Source organism: Nothobranchius furzeri, chromosome 5 (assembly GCF_043380555.1).
Source record: "Nothobranchius furzeri strain GRZ-AD chromosome 5, NfurGRZ-RIMD1, whole genome shotgun sequence".
Classification (NCBI taxonomy): Eukaryota; Metazoa; Chordata; class Actinopteri; order Cyprinodontiformes; family Nothobranchiidae; genus Nothobranchius; species Nothobranchius furzeri.
The window spans coordinates 41759787-41780180 of NC_091745.1; the positions used below are offsets into that span (position 1 = coordinate 41759787).

The following is a 20394-nucleotide window of genomic DNA, read 5'->3' on the forward strand; positions in this document are numbered from 1 at the left end:
ACAGAGTAATGACAGAGTGAGATGATTCCTATTAGGTTTTTTGTCTCGTTTTACTTCCCAGACTGGTTCACTTCCATAATTATGCTGGTTTTTCCCACCTGTGTCCTGTCTTTGTTACAGCCCTGTCCTCTTGTCTCCCTTTTTCATTTCAGAGATTCAGCACTGATGTGAAAATAGTAGGAGTCTCAAATAAACCAGTTGTGGTAGGAAAAAGAAAAGAAATGGAAAGTGGCCAAAGGACAGAATATCTCATTTTCCCCAGGAGAGCCGATGATGGGAGGGAACAGTAGCTAAATAAAAACTAAAGATTGAAAATGAAACTAACTAGGAGAAAGTCTCACACACAGAAAAGAAACAAACTGAACTGGAGAACACGGACCGAGTGAAAGAGGAAGAAGTGGTAGTAAATCACTCATGTGTAACCCCACGCTGTTTGACCGAGCCAGTCAAATTACCAAACCATTAGCTTAATGACACCTCCTAACACTCCACCCCCACTGAGAACTGTCTGAGCGCTACTTCTAATGCCTTTCCAAAAGGAAAAATGGGTTTAGAAAGACTGAGCGAATACACTTTAAGACAGATGGAAATTGTAGACCTGGGGGCAGATATTAAAGAGCAGAGGAGGAGTGACAAACAAGAGCAAAGACTATCCGTTCTGATTAGATTCCCATGATAAAATCATCCCACTCTGACTTAAACCCACACAAGGGGTTTATTGCATTTTCACCTTTTTGGTATGAAGGAAAGTAAAAAGATTCACTTCAGAGCTAAAACATCCCCTAACATTAAAATGCATCATGGGACATTACAGTTTTATTGCAACAGTTTTCAGCAGATCTCTGTTCCGTGGAACAGTAGGAATCTGTTGGATTGCCTTCAACAAACTGAATCCCCAACAATTTTGAAACGTTGTTGGTTATACAATTTCAAAGGTTGAAAAAGAAAACGCTGTTAGGTGATTTTAGTCAAAAGAAATGAATGAATAATTCTGACTGAAAGCAGGAGATTATGTAAAAGCCACGAGTGGAGTTCAGAGTCCTTTCTGGGTTTGAGCTGTAGAGAATCAGTCACTAAAGGGCTGCAGAGCGTCCATCGTCTTGTGGTTTGGGTCAAGACTAAAGTTGGTTTGTATCTAAAATCCTTCCGAGCATTCATCAAGATGTTTTCTGATAATTTCACTCATGCTTGACATCGTTGTTTTAGAAATTTTATTGACTATTTGATGCATCAATCAACCATGTACTGGGCGATGATTGGTTTGAGCTCCACGCGAGAATGGGGGGCAGTATTTGCTGCCTATCGGCCAATGGTTGAGGCTTTTGCCTCAGCAGAGGGTGTGACACTTCCACTGTTAGATCAGGTACTGTATATGTGAATTATGTAGATCAGTTGTTTCCAACCTTTTCCCACAAGAACCCCCTTACCTGTGTCCAAGACAAGCCAGGACCCCCAACGCCTACCTACATACACACATTAAAAATGCTTAGTTGCACGCTTTATGCTGATATGCAGAGTTTTGACTCTGACTTGTGATTATACTATTAGAAGTAGGGATGCATCAATACCACTTTTTTTTCTCCCTAAACCGATACGATACCGATACTTGGATCTGAGTACTCACCAAAACCTATACTGATACTTTTAACACAAAAAAAAATGCAATGAATTGGAATACAGGTTTTATTTTCTTCTCTGCTTTCAACAGGAAAAGACTGTGAGGTAGATAAAAAATAAAATATATTAATAGAAGTTGTGACAGAAATGACAAGTTTCAGCAAAGCCACTTTCAGGCAACTGCATCGGTGTCGGTTAACTTTTACAGATACCGACACTGGTATCGGCCCAATACCGATACCAGTGTTGTTGCATCCCTAATTAGAAATGCTGCTGATATTATATTAATGCTATATTATTATTATTTTTTTTACAAATATCATATTGGTAACCTCACAACCTTAGTACAGACTAAATGTTGGGAGCTTTTGGAATGTTGTGGGGATCTCCTTGGGGGTCCACAGATCCCAGATTGGGAACCACTGATGTAGCCCCAAAATCTGATGCAAATATGACGATGCTAATTGAGATTATGGGTAAAAGAGAGGCATTTGAAGTTCATTTTGAATGTTTGTTGATGTAGGACATGTTGTGGACTAACTATTTTCATTGGACTCTTGTAAAAAGAAAGGCTTTGTTTGAATTGGCTCTATTCTGTCAATGATGCAAGGTGAGTTAGTCATTGTTTTTATTTCTGAGTGGTTTGACTAAATAATTTAATGTGTCTACAGTTATGGTTGTATCCTTGATTGGCATACTTCATTAGAATAACAGGATTCATAGTCACAAGACTGACGAGTAAAGAAAAGTGCTTTTATGAAAACTGAACGGCGATGGGTTAGTGTTAGATTGGCCCATTGACCTGACCTATGTTCAGAACCCAAACACACATCTAAAGTATTAATCTTATTCATGTTGGGTTAATCAGGACATCCAGCATGATTTGACCTACACATTTCACATTTCTAGATTTAAAACACAAGTTTCCTGTGCTTCCTCTGAATCTCACCAGCCCGTTTCATCGTTTTAAAGGCTAAACTGATTCAACATCATCTTTATTAACAGGAGGATGAAAATCCTGAGGGATGTCACATCCAGGAGTGTGGCTCGTGTGTTTAACATTGTGAGTTTCCACCTACCTGTTCTCCGGATCAGGTTTGGTCATGGCTCGTGTTGCATAACACATCTTCAACGGTATGTACCTCCTGTCACTGTTCAGTGACAGGGAGGGAAGGGTAGGAGAGCTGGGAGAGTCGGATGAGAAGGGGGAGGTGATGGTAGGGCTGCTGGGACGGGGAGACTCAGGAGGAGGAGTCTCCCAGCTGATCTCTGACACGGGAGAGCCCTTTCTGACGTAAGGTGTAGCCTCACGCATGTATTTCACTGGAGACAAAGAGAGAAACAGATTTTTTGTTTCACCAGCAGTAAAAACAATGAGAATTCAACATGTAAATAATATTCTGAATAGAGTTCCACTGCTATTGGTCTTTTCTAATGCTGATGAGAGAAGGCTGCTGTTGTGACCTTGGGCAAAACACTTAATCCGCCTTGCCTGCTGGTGGTGGTCGGAGGGACCGGTGGCACCAATGTACGGCAGACCCGCCTCTGTCAGCACCCCCCAGGGCAGCTGTGGCTACATCGTAGCTCATCACCACCAGCAGTGTTCTGCCTGAATGCGTTCATTGAACGATCGTTCATGAATTTGTTCTTTTTTTTTTGTGAACGTGAACTGAACTCGTTTGTATTTTGCCTGATGAACGTAAAAGTGAGCGTGTTCGTCCTGGCGTGCGTGAACGGGTTTATGAACTCGTTCTTTCGTCGTTCTAGCTCCAGATCTCCAAGGAGCTTTTCCGGAGCTAAAGCCTAGCTAAAACATCCTGTTAACCATAGAGTTTATAAAAAGTAGAACACCGCAAATGCGGCCAAACATGGGCTGTAGCGCTTGGTGCGGCGTCTACTGGAGGACTCAAGGTTTTTTTATTTTTATTTTTATTTTTATTTTTAATTATCTTTATTTCATTCAATAAAAAATAACACAACAGACACTAAACAATATTCATGAAAACACAATATATATTTGAATGAAAGGGAGCAGATAGAAGAAAAATCTTATTATTTCTACCCCCTTTTTAAACTTAAATATCAATTTATATTTGTGCAGTCCCTCACCAGTTCTTTCAGTCCCGTAACTGTTCACATTTGTTAATTATTATGTCCACATCAATTGTCCGTTGTCATATCCACTCAACACACGTGATTTAATGTGTAGACTGAACACTTTTAGAGTTCTTGACTCTTTCCATTCTCTGTCCAGGCAATTCCACAACTTCACACCATTCACAGATATACTCATTTCCTTCATTCTTGTTCTAAATTTAGGTTTTTTGAAGATTTCAAATCCCTTCAACGAATAAATGCTATCTCTCTTTTCAAATATATGCTGAATATTCTTTGGCAATGTACCTTTATTTGCTTTATACATTATATGCAATATTCTCCAGTTGACCAAATCATGAAATTTAATTACTTTATATTTTATAAATAATGGATTAGATGGAGCTGTACTATGAGTGTTGTCTATAATTCTCATTGCTTTTTTCTGCAAAACAAACAAAGGTTGTGTATACGTTCTATATGCAGTTCCCCAAATTTCTACACAGTAATTTAAGTATGGCAGAATTAGTGCATTGTATAGTAAAAACAATCCTTCACTATTTAGTAAAAACTTTACGCTATATAATATTGCAATGGCTTTGGCCACTTTACCTTTTATATAGCCTATGTGTGATTTCCAGCTTAGAGCTTCATCAATCATTACTCCCAAAAATTTGATTTCTTTTACCCTTTGAATTTCCATGTTATCTATTTTTAATATTACGTCTATATTTTCTTTGTCATTAAATAGAATGAAATTAGTTTTTTTAAGATTAAGTGTTAATTTATTTATATCAAACCAGTTTTTAACTTTTATCAGTTCAATATTTATCACATGAGTTACTTCATTTATATCAGACCCTGAATAAAACAGTGTTGTATCATCTGCAAACAAAACAGAACCTAGTTTGTCAGACACATTTACCAAATCATTGATATACAGGTTGAACAATTTTGGTCCAAGGACCGACCCTTGTGGCACTCCATAAGCAATATTTCGTAGCTCTGATGTAATGCCATTTATCTGAACATATTGCTTTCTGTTATCTAAATAACTTCTGACCCATTGATGAGCAACCCCTCGTATTCCATACTGATATAATTTTTGCAGTAACCTTGAATGATCGATAACATCAAAAGCTTTCTTTAAGTCAATAAAAACACTAATAAAGTATTCTCTATTGTCTATTGCTTCAGATATTTTCTCTGTTAAATCCATTATTGCCATTGTTGTTGAATGTTGGGTCCTGAATCCATACTGTTCATTATGTAAGATCATATTTTTTTCAATAAATTTATCCAACCGTGATGCAAAGACTTTTTCTAGTATTTTGGAAAACTGTGGAAGTAGTGACACTGGCCTATAATTTGTGAAATTATGTTTATCACCATTCTTCAACAGTGGAACCACTTTTGCTATTTTCATAGCATCAGGGAAGACTCCAGTAGAAAGTGACAAATTACATATATAAGTAAAAGGATCAATAACATATTCTATTATGGTCTTTACAGTCATCATGTCCAAATCCTCACAATCAGTTGATCGCTTATTTCCACAGTTTTTTACAATTTCTCGTATTTCCTCCTTTTCTACTTTGCCAAGGAAAATACTACTGACATTATTTACTACTGTATTCAAATTGTCTTCAATTAAAGTGTCATGACCCATCAAACTCCTCCCTACATTTACAAAAAAATCATTGAATTCATTAGAGATTTCTTTTACATCATAAATGTCTACATTGTCCTTGACAAAGTAATTTGGTACCTTAGATGTAGTTTTATTTCTGTTCGTCACACTATTTATTATTCCCCATGTAGCCTTTGTATTGGCCTTATTCTTTTCCAATAATTCACCATAATAATCTTTTTTCCTTTTCCTAATTATTGCTATTAATTTGTTTTTATATTTTTTATATCGGTCTTCTGTTACTCTTGTCTGTGATTTTAAAAAATTCCTATACAGCTGGTTTTTTTTTTGCACATGCATTTCTTATTCCTTTAGTCATCCATGGTTGATCTACCCTTTTACCACTACTTTTGAATAATTTACAGTTATTATTATATAATTTCATCAATTTTTCCATGAAGGACTTATATGCAGTGTTGACATCCCTTACATATACTTCCTCCCAATTCTGCATTTCAAGATCCTTCTTTAGCGCGTCCCATGCTCTAAATGATCTATCTCGTTTGTAATTTAACGAGGTTTCTTGCTTTATCAATTGTTTATTTTTCAGTACTGCAAAGACAGGCAGATGATCACTAATATCAGCCATCAATACCCCACTCCTCAATACATCATCTTTTTTATTTGTAAATATATTATCAATTATAGTAGCACTATGTGCTGTGATCCTGGTTGGTTTGGTGATTAACGGAAATAATCCTAAACTGTACATAGAATTGATGAAATCATTTGTTTTCTGTCCAGCAGGCAGCTCTATATTAATATTAAAGTCTCCACACAAGAGCAAGGTTTTGTTCTTTATGTGATCGCCCAATTCACTGATTCTTTCAGTGAATGTCTTAATACAAGGTTCAATCAGAAAAACTGAAACAGGACTTAACTGAAAGACTATACAGTTTTTAATGTTTTGCACTTTTAATATTGCACTTTGAGTTTGCTACCTCAGCCTGCTTCCTAAGATTGTTTAATAATTTCCCATTACAAAAACCGTTCAAATGTTTTCCTCATGTTATTGAGAATATACAGTAGGGTAAAAACTGCAGCTGGGTATGAGTGTGGACTGAACGGGTGCCAACTATTGGAAAATAATTTCATAAGTTATATATATATATATATATATATATATATATATATATATATATATATATATATGAGCAAAAAAGGATTATGAACTAGTTTGTTTTTGGAACAGTGAACTTAGTTCAAAAATGTTTTTAAATTATGAACTAAGAAATGAACTAGTTCATTTTAACATGTATGAACTGAACTTTGAACTAGTTCGTTTTTAAACAAACTTTCCCAACACAGACCGCCAGGGTGTGAATGGGTGGATGACAATGATGATGATGATGATGATGATTGGGGGGGTTACAGGATTCTAGAAGTTGCTATATCAAATACAGGATATTTGCCATTTTTACCAAAGAAATTACGGTCAGACAAAAGCCGATATTTGGTAAAAAATGTTGGGGTTGATTTTCATAGAGGGTATCGAGACGTTTTCCGCCATATTTGAATGCTAAGATGTCACTAAAAACTACATAAGATGCACAACACTTTTGAACCCAATCAGTTTTTGAACACTGAATTTAAAAACCTCCTGAATCTTTTTCTGCGCACTGCACGGTATTAAAATCCAACACTTAACCAAAATTAACTAAATAAACAAATAAATAAATATACAAAGTTTTAAATCCACAAAACAGCAAAAATAATTAGGGCTGCACAATATATCACAAATATATCGTTATCGCAATATCAGCATGTGCAATATGCATATCGCAAAGAACAGATAAATATCGTAATGAATAGTCAGCTCAAATGTTTGCTACACATAATGCATTCTGTCAATCGAAGGGAAGCATGATGTTTTTTTTTAACAAATCAAATAGAGCTCTTCATCCTGTCGGCCAGTTGGGTCGGTTGTCATAGGTTAGACGGACGGCACTTAATTTTGATAGTTAGCAAACACTTGAGTTAGCTTGGTTCTGCTCTTTCTGCCGATTCAGCTTTTCACGAGATCCACTGATTGCCTTTTCTTTTCTTTTGCTTTTCTCATTTTTATGAATTTTTGTCAGTTTTTGTTTCTTTGTTTTTGATTATTTTTGTTCGTGAGTTAAGTTTTTATTTATCGCAAGTAATATCATCATCGTAATATTAATCACTGTTATCACATTTCACAGGTTTTCCTAATATCGTGCAGCCCTAAAAATAACAATATATCAGTTGACAATAAGATTTTTTTAAATAATTAATAAACAGGTGTTTTCAAATACCTAAATGTACATAAAATAACTGCAGCACCAGGCTGCCCATGGATGCGCCTGACTTTTAATTGCCTTTACTAACGAAGTAAAAAAAAACTGCCTAATATATTGGCTGAGCAATATAAATGTCTGCCCCTAATTCTGAAATGTTACGTTTATGACTTTGTTCACTTCTAGCTAGCATTTAAAAGTGAAGATAATGTTAATTTTAGCAAAGTGTTTTTCATTTACTGTACCTTTATATATATATATATATATATATATATATATATATATATATATATATATATATACATACATACATATACATACATACATACATATGTGTGTGTGTGTGAGAGAGAGAGAGAGAGAGAGAGAGAGAGAGAGAGAGAGAGAGAGAGAGGTGAACTCCCCATCCCTAAGCACTATTTCATGCTAGCACAAGCATCGTACACGTGAGCACACTCCCTCATATGCAGCCACACCAAAGGTTAAAATCCAGAGGAAACAAAGATTTTGTTATGAACTCAGTAGCTGTCTTTATAAAAATAATAACAATAAAACTCATAATTTAAAAAATCAATATTTCAAGTTGAAACTTAGCTTACCACTAAACTAGATTAGTGATTCCAACCTGATTCTACAACAAAATCAGTAAACAACAACAAAGCATTGTCATAATTTGTCAAATTAGAAAACATATTAATCCACATTACTGTAATTAATATCATTATTAAAAAAAACTTAAAACACGTTGGTTTTCTTAAGCTGTGGTTTGTTCTCATTTCCCACACAAGCTGTGAACCAGTTGAAGAGTTAAAGGAAGGATGTGGCGACACCACTGATGTTAAAGCTCCCTGCTAAAATAGATGCTGCTAAATCACTGAACAGCTGGGGCTACGGAAGAGGATCAGGGCCACTCAAAACAAAAAGAAAATGAAAAGAAAGAGAATTCTGACTTTTCTCTCTGAATTATTAAAGCCAGAATTCTGAGAAAAAACTCAGAAATTATTTTTATTCCAGAGGCTTCAATCTTCTCCTGTATGAGGCTCTTTAAAATCATCACAGTGCATTAAAAGGTAGTGCAGTAAATCGGTCCTAATGAAAGATTTCTGCTTGTATTTTGATCTCAACGCCGGTGCAGACACTGGAGCGTGTGTATTATTGAAAAAAATGGATATTTTGTCTATTCTCAAGTTGCAGAAAAGTCTGCAACCATGAATCTCTTTCATACTTGCATCGTACTCTTTCATTTATTTATTATTGGAACTGGTTTATATGGCACTTGTTATCGTGCTAGCGTCCTCTCTCACCACATTGCCTGTCTGCCTCTCCACTTCTGACTAAAGAGAAAAGAGCACTAGAAATATGGACAAATTTGTAAGTTATGATTAAAAGTGTGCAACGAAAGCGGTTCATGTTTGTTGCAGAGACAACTGCAGGCTCTGCAAAAAGATGACTGTCTTCTTGTTACAATGAGCTGGCAGAGTGGGCTTCATCTGCAGACAGTGTGAAATGAAGGCAGCACATGTAAACACGCCAAAAAGCCCAAACACCCGCTGGCGTCTTTTTATCTTTCAGCTAATTAGTTACAGTTTATTTATTTATTATACCTTTATTTGACCAGAAAATCCCACTGAGATCAAAACGTACTCTACAAGAAAGCCCCAGCTGAGTGAATCTTCTTTTTGTAATGCAATAAAACATTAAAAGCAACAAATAGAACATGAAAGAATCCCAAATGCAATTGATTATTTTTGCCATATAGTTTCTGCAGCAATACTGAGGCAGATTTGTGGACAATTTAGCCACAGAAACATAAAAGTTTTGTTTGTATCTTCTGATCAGGCGCTAGCGGTCAAACCTGGGAAGCTCTCCAAGCAGGGAAACGGAAAGCTTTACATGTAAAATTCAAACTGTGATTCACTGGAGGCTTGATAACTATTTAAAATCCTTCATTTCCGAGTGTTGTGAGGGAAGTAAACAAGAGAAGACAGGGCACACAAATGGAGAGGCAGAGATGAAATAGGTGTTCTGGCTAACGTGGTGCGGCTGAGAAGCTTAATTGGAAGATCCTGGATAATTGGCATATGGCTGATGCCATTTGTAATGCAGCATGTGACCTATTCTGGGTAAAACCCAAGCCTGACTGGCAGCTTGTAAAGCAGAGACGGCAGGCTGACTCATAACACAGACGGGGTGATGTCACAAACGTCCCCAGAGGGCCGAGTTTAAAAATACGGCTGATAGATTTGATGTAATGTACGACATAAGTCACCTAACTGATACAAAATCTGATGGGATCAAGTGATAACAAGAGTGTCTGGTTTGCTTGTCAAGAGCCAACACTGAAAATGTACGACTGCAGACAAACTCCCGAAAGACCTCAGATACACTCACTCCTTTGTGTTTAAAATAGAGCAAAATAAAAGAGGGGCAAGAAAATACACAGCAGTCGTCTTCAGTAAGACAAAGGTTCATTTTTAACCAGACATGTCCACGATGTGATGAGACGTTAAAGAAATGGTGACGATGTTAGGAGTATGGTCTCTGGGTCTGAATCAGCCCTCTGGATGCGGATAAACACTCTCACAGCTTTGAGGAAGCGTCTCTACCCTGGGATGTTCCGCTTGACATCTCACCGTAATAAATTAGTAAGAAATCAATAATCTGGGTCTTCTCGTCTCTCCTATTATTTCTGTCACACTAAATATGGTGGCAGCAGTGAAATTGATCAGAATATGTCCAAACACACACTTTGTTTTTACAGCTCTAATGTGCTACATCTTACTTTTAACATTTAGTTTCATTTAATGCATCTAAATAGACTAATATGAAGTGGTGTGGTTTAAAAAGGTATAGTGGAGAATGTTTTTCTTCCGGGTGGATCATCTGAACCATTGGCCCACATAACTGTCATCATTCTGGTGAGGCTTTCACACAAGGACGTTGTCGTGTGTGCTCGTTCCTGGGTTAGGTTTCACTTCCAGGGCATTCTGTTTCTGTGTAGAGCGACACTCCTTCACCCGTTCCTTCCACCTCGCCATTCTCACCAGGCTCTTTTGAAAATGGCCGAGTCCCAAGAGAAAAAAAAAGTCTTCAAAGTCTACAATAAGAAGAGAAAGGCCTCCGAAGTGAGAAGTAAGACCAGTCTTTTTAGGACTCTTTTCGAAGATAAAGGTTGGGCTCCCCACAGACGCCTCTGTCGCTGCTCAACAGGTACGCTAAAGTTCGTCATGCTTTTGGGAGAAATTTATTTCAAATTACTGCCAGAAGACATTGCCTCCGACTATATTCTAACTTTGTAGGGAATAGTTGTTTGATTCTGATCGGATAATTAACCTGGTTATTATTAGGAGAGAAGTTTATCCCAATGGGAACACTTTATTGATCCCACGGGGGGGTGGGGGTGGGTGGGGGTGTGTGTGTGTGTGTGGGGGGGGGGGGGGGAGTCATATGCTATCAAATCAGAAAGGGATAAGGTGCCGAGGTAGGCAGACAGCATTAGTACAATACGGGTGGAAGAAGACATCAGCAAAGTAAAGTGGAAATCTGAATAAAAAAGGACTGCACATTAATAAATACAAATCTGACATTGCTGAACAAACGCTAATCTTTTTTTCTCCACAAGTCATTATTTTCAACTTTTGCATCAAACCACAAAATTTTCCAGAATAAATTCCAAAAATGTCTTTAAAATGGTGACAGTTCATCTGATCTGAGGGTTTTTGAGAATTCTCAGCCCACTTTCTATACAAAGGTCTACTGAAAGAGACGGACGGCATCCATCTGAGATAAAAATAACTTTTTCCAACAGAAAGCACGCAGGAAATTTAACTCACCGGGCAGCATAACTGTGCCTAGACATTGAACTGTAAATGTGTGTGTGTTGGAGGAGGGGGGTAAACTGGAAGTAGTTCACGCCGTGTTCTTGCTGCGAGTGTGTACGTGCTTTCCCCTGGGTCATGTTTCTGTTTCGCGCTGACACAGCCAACTCCGAACAGTAACCTGAATAACAGACGCTGAACTTGGAGAGATTATCGTGCTTCTTGAGCCTTCATCTGAAGCAAGCCAGCTTCTCCTCTTACATAAAGGATCTGCCCGCCCCTCCCCCCATCTGTTAGATTTTTATTTTCCATTTCTCTGCTTCATGCTGGAGACTAAAAACTGAGCATGCATAACAAAAATCGGTGCCGTTATGATTCACGCTTTCTATTGCATCTTTTAAAACCCAGCTAGCTGGATTTGTTCTGGTTATTTCCACACTGACATCTCTTTTTTTTCTTTCTTGTTGTGGACAGTCAAAACAAATCCCCTTATCTTAAATTATACACATTTACTTGGCTGCATAGTTTAAAACCAATGAAAATAGATATTCTTGCTGTGTGTAATGAGCTCCCTACACTTAAGCAGGTCCACATTTTTTACCTGATGTGTTTGACCTTGGCCCTCCCCCTTAACAAACACATAACAGCAGGGAGGCTGCAGGACCGGTTATGCATCTCTTCTTTAATGGAGTTTACCACTACTCAATAATGACGTCTGGAGTCAGGACTTTTTTAAAACCATATGCTCTCTGATTGTGTCTTTGTGAGAAAACACACCACAGGTGGACGGAGTCCTCCTCTCATTAAGGCCTGAGGGAGAGACAGCAAAGGCTGGAGGGAGAGCTAATCAGAGCAAAGGAGTACAAAAGAAGAAATAGGCTCTTCCGACTGCTTAATGAAGTCTTTTAAGTCCGTGTTGATTTCTGAATACAGGAGCAGCACAAAGGGCTTCACAAATTCAGCCTGGAGACATCTTTATTTTAAAGGTTCTGACCAACATGCCAAAGATCTGAAATCCTGTTTTAGCCCAAAAGTCTTACCAAGGTGTAGCACAGGTCTTTGATATGAAGCCACAGCATTTCAATTCTACATCAGTAGCTAAACTTTTCACAGCTATGAAAATCTCAAGTTTGTACCTCAATACTCGTGGAAACGTGTGAAACCGATTTCGTAGACTCAGGAACACGCATTTTATCAAAGTGCACAAACTTTTTTTTATCTGTTAGCATCTATGATTTATTCAGGATGTTGAGTTGATGCACAACTCGTGCTGCAACATTATATCTTTATATAGACGCCTTTTAACAACTAGGGTTGTCACGGTAACCGGTGTAGCGGTAAACCCCGGTAAAAAAAGTTGACAATAATAATAACCGTCTTGTTTTTTTAAAACTATATTATCTCGGTGGATTACCGTGGCTGCGGTGTAGGCGCGGTGACCCTTACCAGCCACCGTATCATCTGCTAAATTTGCCGGCGGCACATGCGCACTTGTTGTTTAAGCAGGGGCGTAGCACCAAATTCTGGGCCCTAGGTACAAGTTTTCTAGGTGGGCCCCCATGCTCAATTACTTAATATCTCTCTTACACATTTTTTGTCATGCTATAAGACAAGATAATAAATATGATCTTAGTTTAACCTCTATATTGAGCAAATACAAATGCCAGCATAATAAAAGTGAAATGCCCAGACTTCACATATAATTATTTTTATTTGCCAACAATGTGTTAAACAAAAATCCTGGAATTTATTTTCCAGTAAATGCCCACTGACGGGTCTTCATGTTAGCAAAATCACTTATGAGATCTTTAAAGTCCAATCCTTTGGCTAATTGGCTTTCAATAGAAAGAAGAGCTAGGCTGTTCAGTCTATCCTGGGACATTGTTGATCTCAAATAATTTTTCACCAGTTTCAGTTTGCTAAAAGCCCGTTCACCCCCAGCAACAGTCACAGGTAGTGTGCAAAATATCCTCAGTCCAATACAAACTTCTCCAAAAATGCTCTGTAATTGCATCCTGTATAGATGGCATTAAGCAGCTCAAGAGGAGACCGAATGTGTGGAAATGTGGCACCATTTATTGTTCTCAGGTGTAGCATCTCATTCTCAAATTCAGCTGTGAGATCCTTACAATATTTTCTCATCAGTGCCTGGCATGATATCTTCATCTGCTCTTCAGTCATGTCTGTCATGGTTCATGATGTTAAGCTTTGCTGATATATATTGATATATTAAATACATATGACATGAAATAAACCAGGTTCTCTCTGTGAATGTAATGTACTCTAAATTTTATAATCCCTGCATTATCAGCCAAATTATAAGATTGTCCGTTTTCAAGATCAAATATAAAGAAATTTAAAATAGGCTTAAAATATCTAACCAAGTCAATAACAATCCTCTAACACCAGTGTCATCATGTTATACGAAACAGTGGCAGCTTCTCATTCCTGAGATTACCACGAATCCATCGATACCAAGTTTGTCCTGGTCCATGACTGGGAAGGAGCAGAAATATCCACACAGAGTGAACCTGTTTTTACTGCGAGGTCCGCGAATCAAGTGGCGGCGGCCGCCCGCGATAATAATTCTGATAAATATATATATATATATTAATTAGTGTTTTCACTGATAACACTAATTAATTTATATTTGATCTTGATGGTGAAACTAAAGGCGTTTAAGACTGAACACCTAACATGAATGCAGCTTCTGAGAGCTAGCTAATATCAGCTAAAACTGTGTTCTGCTGCTGCTCACCGTCCTTCTACTTGCTTCTGTTCAATTAACGTTTCCTCCTTCTTCTTCTTTTCTTTTCTTTTCTTTTCTGGAAGCCAGATTTCCCTTTCTTGGGAAAAGACATGACTGACTCTCCTGCCTCCAGCTCTGGCTGTCGGCATATGCAATGTCTCATTAGCTGTACATGCGGCTGTGCAGCCCCTGGCCGCTGGTGTGAACTAAACCACTTTGCACATTTTTAAGGGGTGATAGATGCCTCAGAGATTATTCAGTTATTATTTTTAAGGCGAAATTCTGTTTCTTAACCTCTTTATCCAGGTAAAGATAAGTTTATTAAGCCATTAAGTAAGTTGGGGGGAAAAAACAACAACAATAAAATATTTTTATTCAAAGCTGTCTCAGGGCCCCTCCCTGCAGTGGGCCCTGGGTAAACGGTACCCTTTCCCCCCCCCAGTCCGACGCCCCTGTGTTTACGACCAAAACTTTCTTGAAGCTAAAGCTGAAATAATGGCCAAAGGAGGAGACGGCAGCGCTCAGGAGGACATTTGTTATCCCTCAAAGAAGACAAAGTGGGAAGTATGGGCATTTTGTGGATATTTGAAGAATGGCGAGGGACAGTTGATAGAAGACGGCTATCCTGTTTGCAGCACTTGCAGAAAAAGTGTCTGTGAAAGGCAGCAACGCTTCAAATCTCATGACACATCTGCGTGACCATCACCCACAACTCTACAGTCAACGCAAGGCAAGCTAACGTTAGCGTTTTAGCTAAAATGCGTGATCCGAGGATTTGGGTTGAGGGAGAAAGCAACGAGTCGCTATATAAAGCAGCCGCAGCGCTGCTACCTGCATATAAACCGTGTTGTGGACACCCCCATGTTGAAATGATGCTATTCATTACGGGGCTCCCAGGGGCAGATAAGAGTTGGTCTCTCTCAGAGAATAATTATGAATTTAACAATGATTACTGCCTGATGACATTTTCCCCACATCTGTAAAGCTCACTGGAACACAAACCGAGGACAATATTTTCCTGATATAGGGTTTATTACTCAAGTAAGGGTAAAAAAGTATCTGATTAGAATGCTACTTGAGTACTGAGTATCATCTGATCTAATATTTTTAAAATGATGACATCAAACAGACATAAAATAAGAAGTTATGGGCAAATACTGTATTTTAAAGACTAAAGGGGAAAAATGTAAATAACTAAACAACATCAGAATCAGAATCAGAATAGGTTTATTGCCATTGTCAGTGAACAAACAATTCACAAACTAGGAACTTGCTTCGGTACTAATGTGCTACATATAACATGAATAATAAGATTAAAAATAGAATAAAATATAATAAAAAAAACTAGAATAAAACTTTCAGCGATAAAAAATGGCAGGTAATGGTAACATGGCCGATAACGTGACGTTGTGTCGAGTACAGAAGACAAGCATGGTTGTGTGTTTATAATCTATTCACAAGTCTAAGGGCAGATAGAAACATAATTACAAAATAACAAATTTTAGGCAAAACTTAGACGCACACTGAGGACAATATTTTCCTGATTTACAGGGTTTATTTAGTTGTCTGAAAATGTAAAACGTTTAAAAAATACCGCGATAATACCGAAAACCGTGATAATTTTGGTCACAATAACCGTGAGGTTACATTTTCACACCGTGACAACACTATTAACAACACATTAATTATATTTCATAATTATATTATCATTGGTTATTTGATAGGAAACCCTGCACGAAGAGTTTTTAAATTTTGACAATAAAATTTTTTAGGGAGTTTTAAAGGGAGACTTTTTAAAGAACTTTTACAGGGTTACCGAAAGGTCACCCAGCCCCTTTCACCGCTCTGTTGGGACTAAAAAAACGAGCCGACATACGTGGAGCAGGGGTCTGCTTCCAGCACATTTCCAGCATGTTTTAGATAATGAACACAGCTGATTGTTTAATTTCATGATGAATCATCCTGTAGACACTAATGAAGGCTAGGGAAGCATCTCAGCTGTTAGATTAACCCGTATATCACCTTTTAATTTTCTAACGTGTCTGGTGTTTGAGCACAAAAAATGCACTTAGGACACATAAGGGTTAAGGTGTTAAAAAGACCAACACACGGCGAGGAAATAAGTTTTTCATTCTGTTCCACAGACGGACACTAGGGGTGCTAAAAGCAAGCCAAAACGGCTTAGTCACCCTTTAAAGGAATTTGCACAAAATAAAATAATCCTATCGCATTATTAACACTCATAGGAACAGCAGTCTTAAAAGGTTCATACGGATATTTTCTGACTTTCCAAACAAGTGTTGTTTGTGTTTTGTTGTTTTACTGAAACTCTGCATTTGGTTTAAAGAGAAACGATTGTAAAACTAATGGAAAACGTTATGGTAACCTGGACATTTTTAGTTTTTACGGACATTTTTCCTGCATTTATACAAAGATAACTTTTTCCTGTGGCGTAAAGGTTACTGTGCTCCAACTGACTTCTGTTAGTTTTAGGGACATTGTTTAAGAACCAATAACTATGAACTCTGAGGATTTCAAGCCTTCATAAGAACTGCATTTACAAAAATCAGAATGATAAATGACCCGCACTTGTATAGCGCCTCTCAGAGTAAGGACTCCAAAGCGCTTTACACTACAGTGTATCATTCATCCATTCACACACTGATGGTGATGAGCTACGATGTAGCCACAGCTGCCCTGGGGCGCACTGACAGAGGCGAGGCTGACGATCACAGGCGCCACCGGTCCCTCCGACCACCACCAGCAGGCAAGGTGGGTTAAGGGTCTTGCCCAAGGACACAACAGCAGAATCCTCTGTCTGGAGCCGGGATCGATCCTGCAACCTTCCGATAACTGGACAACCCGCTCAACCTGAAATCTGAATCAGCGAGAAAACCTGCTGATGGCTCATCTGCAGATACTTTACAGGTGTGTTAATAAACAGGTCCCGTTCTTCCTGTCATGTTAGTAGACACAATTACTCATTTATATTTTTGGTTTTAAGAAAGAGTCCATTCCAAAAAGCATTGGTCAATTCTGGGGGAAAAAAAGAAAAATTCTGAAAACAGAAAATCAGGTCAAAGTGCCATCTAGCCGATTCTCTTTATGTTTAGGGGATAAAACGCAGCGTTGTTATCGGCTGATTAGATAGATCATCACCGGTCTTCAACAAGAGCTTCTCTGTTTCTTTTAATGATAACTGACCAACAACTTCAGATGCTGTGAGCAGATGGCAGGTTTACTCTGGTCTCGTCATCTGTAATCAGGGAAGTCAACTTAAACACTCATTGTTTCGGCCTTCTCGTTAACTCTGCTCTGAAACATGAATGGAAACAACGTGCTGGCAAACTTCTCCACTACAGAAAAGATCCGTTTCACTGAAACAGACACGGTGGTTGATTCCTGGAGAGGAAGCCTTTGTTATCTTCAAACAAAGCCAACCAGATAAACAGATGAGTCTTAGGTGCAGATCTGGGCTTTTGTTTTTGCTGTTCGAACACCCAAAGAGGACAGGAATGACTGATGCTATTCTCTTCACCACAACAATCACCGCGGCGGCTGCTATTACCATCATCATCGTCCGCTCTGAGTCAGACTCCACACGCAGGAGATGATAGTCCCTCTAATGACATAAGAGTCGGCTGGTAGACACCCACATCACGCTCATTCAAGCCATGGGGCTGGTCTAGACTGCGTGAATACACACGCTGAAGCAAACACACACACACACAGTTGCAGATGTTACAGGTTGTAAGGACCCTACAGGACACTGACTCATTTCCTCTGCTGGGGTGTTGCAGCTGTTTTTTTTATCTCGTTGAAGTTCATGAGGACTTTTCTGCAGCCTGTTAAAGAGTTTGGTGTGTTTTATTCATAAACACACCCCAATGATATATTCATGGTTACCTATAGATGCACTTTGATTTCCACACTACGAATGATTTATATTCGGAGCTTGTGTGGAAATAAATGTGTCTTTCTGAGCCGTTTCCAGGGTTAGCCCTGAGACGACGCGCCTGAGAGCTGGTGCAAAGCTTTGGCAGAAGGAAAAAGGAAAACATGCAACAAAGTCCCTGATTTAGCTTTAACGTTATTTATTTAATCCTCTAAAGCAGGGGTGTCAAACTCATTTTAGCTCAGGGGCCACATTGAGGGAAATCTAGTCCCAGGTGGGTCGGACCAGTAAATGAAAAAAAAAACTTGAGATTGTTATTTTTGCTTTAATTCAATCAATATAAAACAAGGCTGGAGCCTGAGGACAGTGTAGTACAAGTACAACACCTGAAGTGTACTTGAAAATTTGAAAAAAATAAAATAAAATAAAAAATCAATAAATAAAAAAACATTCCTTAGTGATTCAAAGAGCTTACAGATCACATGGAAAGATCAGTTTCATGCAGCACTTAAAGTATATTTGACTCATTTTACTTTACATCTTTTAGCTTTCACCAGCACATCAATATCAGGAGTCACATCCTGAGTGGCGGCCAACTTCAGGTTGTGATTCAAGTTCTTGTGTGGGCCTTGAGCGCAGCTTTGTTTTATTTATACTCATTACAGAGAAAACTTGCTCACAAAGATAAGTTTATTTTCACTCTACATTGTAAAGTATGAAAATAAAGTTTACACAACCGTCTCGCGGGCCGGATTAAACCCGCTTGCGGGCCGGATCCGGCCCGCGGGCCGCATCTTTGACACCCCTGCTCTAAAGAGCCTCAGGCCTTAGGCTCGCCGAATGATCCAAGCATTCATCTAAACGGTAACTCTGTTTTTGTAACACATGGATGAGGACGAGGAATTGACATGCTTTTTTCCTCATTTGCTCAGAGAAATGTTTTCTTCTCATTCTTGGTCTAATCCGGTTTATGCAACCAAGGGTTTGGTTAGAGAAGAGATCAGCTGATGATTGACAAACTTCAAAAGTCTAAAACTTGCCGCGTTTCTCTTTTGTTTATCCTAATAACTCTTCCTCCCTATCTGTGCATAATGTGCAATGCTCATGATTCACTGATTCACATCTTATAGTTGACGATTTCTCCGACTTTATCTTAAAACAGCCTGAATGTGCCACAAGACAGAACAGAACACAGCTTCTGATGTAAAGTATATCTTAGACGCATAATAAGATCACTTAACCAAGATTTGACAATCTTCCAAGATGTTTTTTTTTTCTAAAATTATCCTAGATCCAATTTCTTGAACATTTCTTAACCCAGTTTTTGTGTTTGCATCATCAAATCTCCTTAATGTTTTCCTTTGCTTGACGCAAAATGGTAATTAGAGACTTTTGCAACAGGGTGACATCTTTTTCTCAACCACAGGATGTGTGTTGATGTCTCTTGTGACGTGGTTGCCTTGAGAGACGAGTAGTTTCTCACAGCCAGGCTCTGTTAATGTTAAATAACTTCCTGTCAGCTGAAACAAAACAATCCCTACAGAAGCTTTCCAAAGGAAGACTCGTACTTGGGCACTGTTTCGTTCTGCCTCGCTCCAGTCATCTGAAGACATTGCAGATAAGCAGCGACTGATCAAATTCCTTTGAACAAAAACAAAAAGCATTAAATAAAAGGTAATAATTAAAACAAACTATAGCCTGTCAACAAGTGAGATAATAAATCTCACCCCGCTTCTCCTCCAGCTTCACTGGCTGCTGGTTAACTTCAGGGTTCATTTCAAGATCCTGGTTCTGGTCTATAGGGCCCTACATGGACAAGCACCATCTTACATTGGTGATCTTCTTAGTCCCTACACCCCCAGCAGGTCCCTGAGGTCCAGTGATCAAAGCCTACTGGTTGTGCAGCACACCAGGCTAAAGACCAAAGGTGACAGATCATCTGCTGCTGTGGCCCCCAGACTCTGGAACTCTCTCCCCCTGAGCCTGAGATCAGTGGACTCAGTGGTCTCCTTTAAAAAGCAGCTGAAGACTCACCTGTTCAAGCTGGCTTTTGTATGACCTTCTTCACCACTCTTTATTCTGCTCTCCCCACCTGTCCCACCTTCCTCAGGATCCACTGATTTCCCTCTTTCTTACTCACTCTCTCTCTTTCTTAACATTTTTTAATCACAATTGTCTATTTTTTGCTCATTTTAAATATATTTTTAACCATTTTCTAAATTATTTTTTATATTTTTACGTTTTTTGTTTTTGTGTAGCGCCTCGTGATTTTT

The 20394-nt window shown here is 38.5% G+C and overlaps 1 protein-coding gene across 2 annotated transcripts in view; it reads right to left on the reverse strand.

The window, feature by feature from the left end:
* sntb1 (syntrophin, basic 1) overlaps positions 1 to 20394 on the reverse strand; it is a 49719-nt gene that overhangs the window by 22405 nt on the left and 6920 nt on the right. For both annotated transcript variants that reach the window (XM_015949075.3, XM_015949074.3), the window contains exon 2: positions 2697 to 2940. In XM_015949075.3, coding sequence (XP_015804561.1) covers positions 2697 to 2940 — 244 coding nt within the window. The remainder of the gene's footprint in view (positions 1 to 2696; positions 2941 to 20394) is intronic.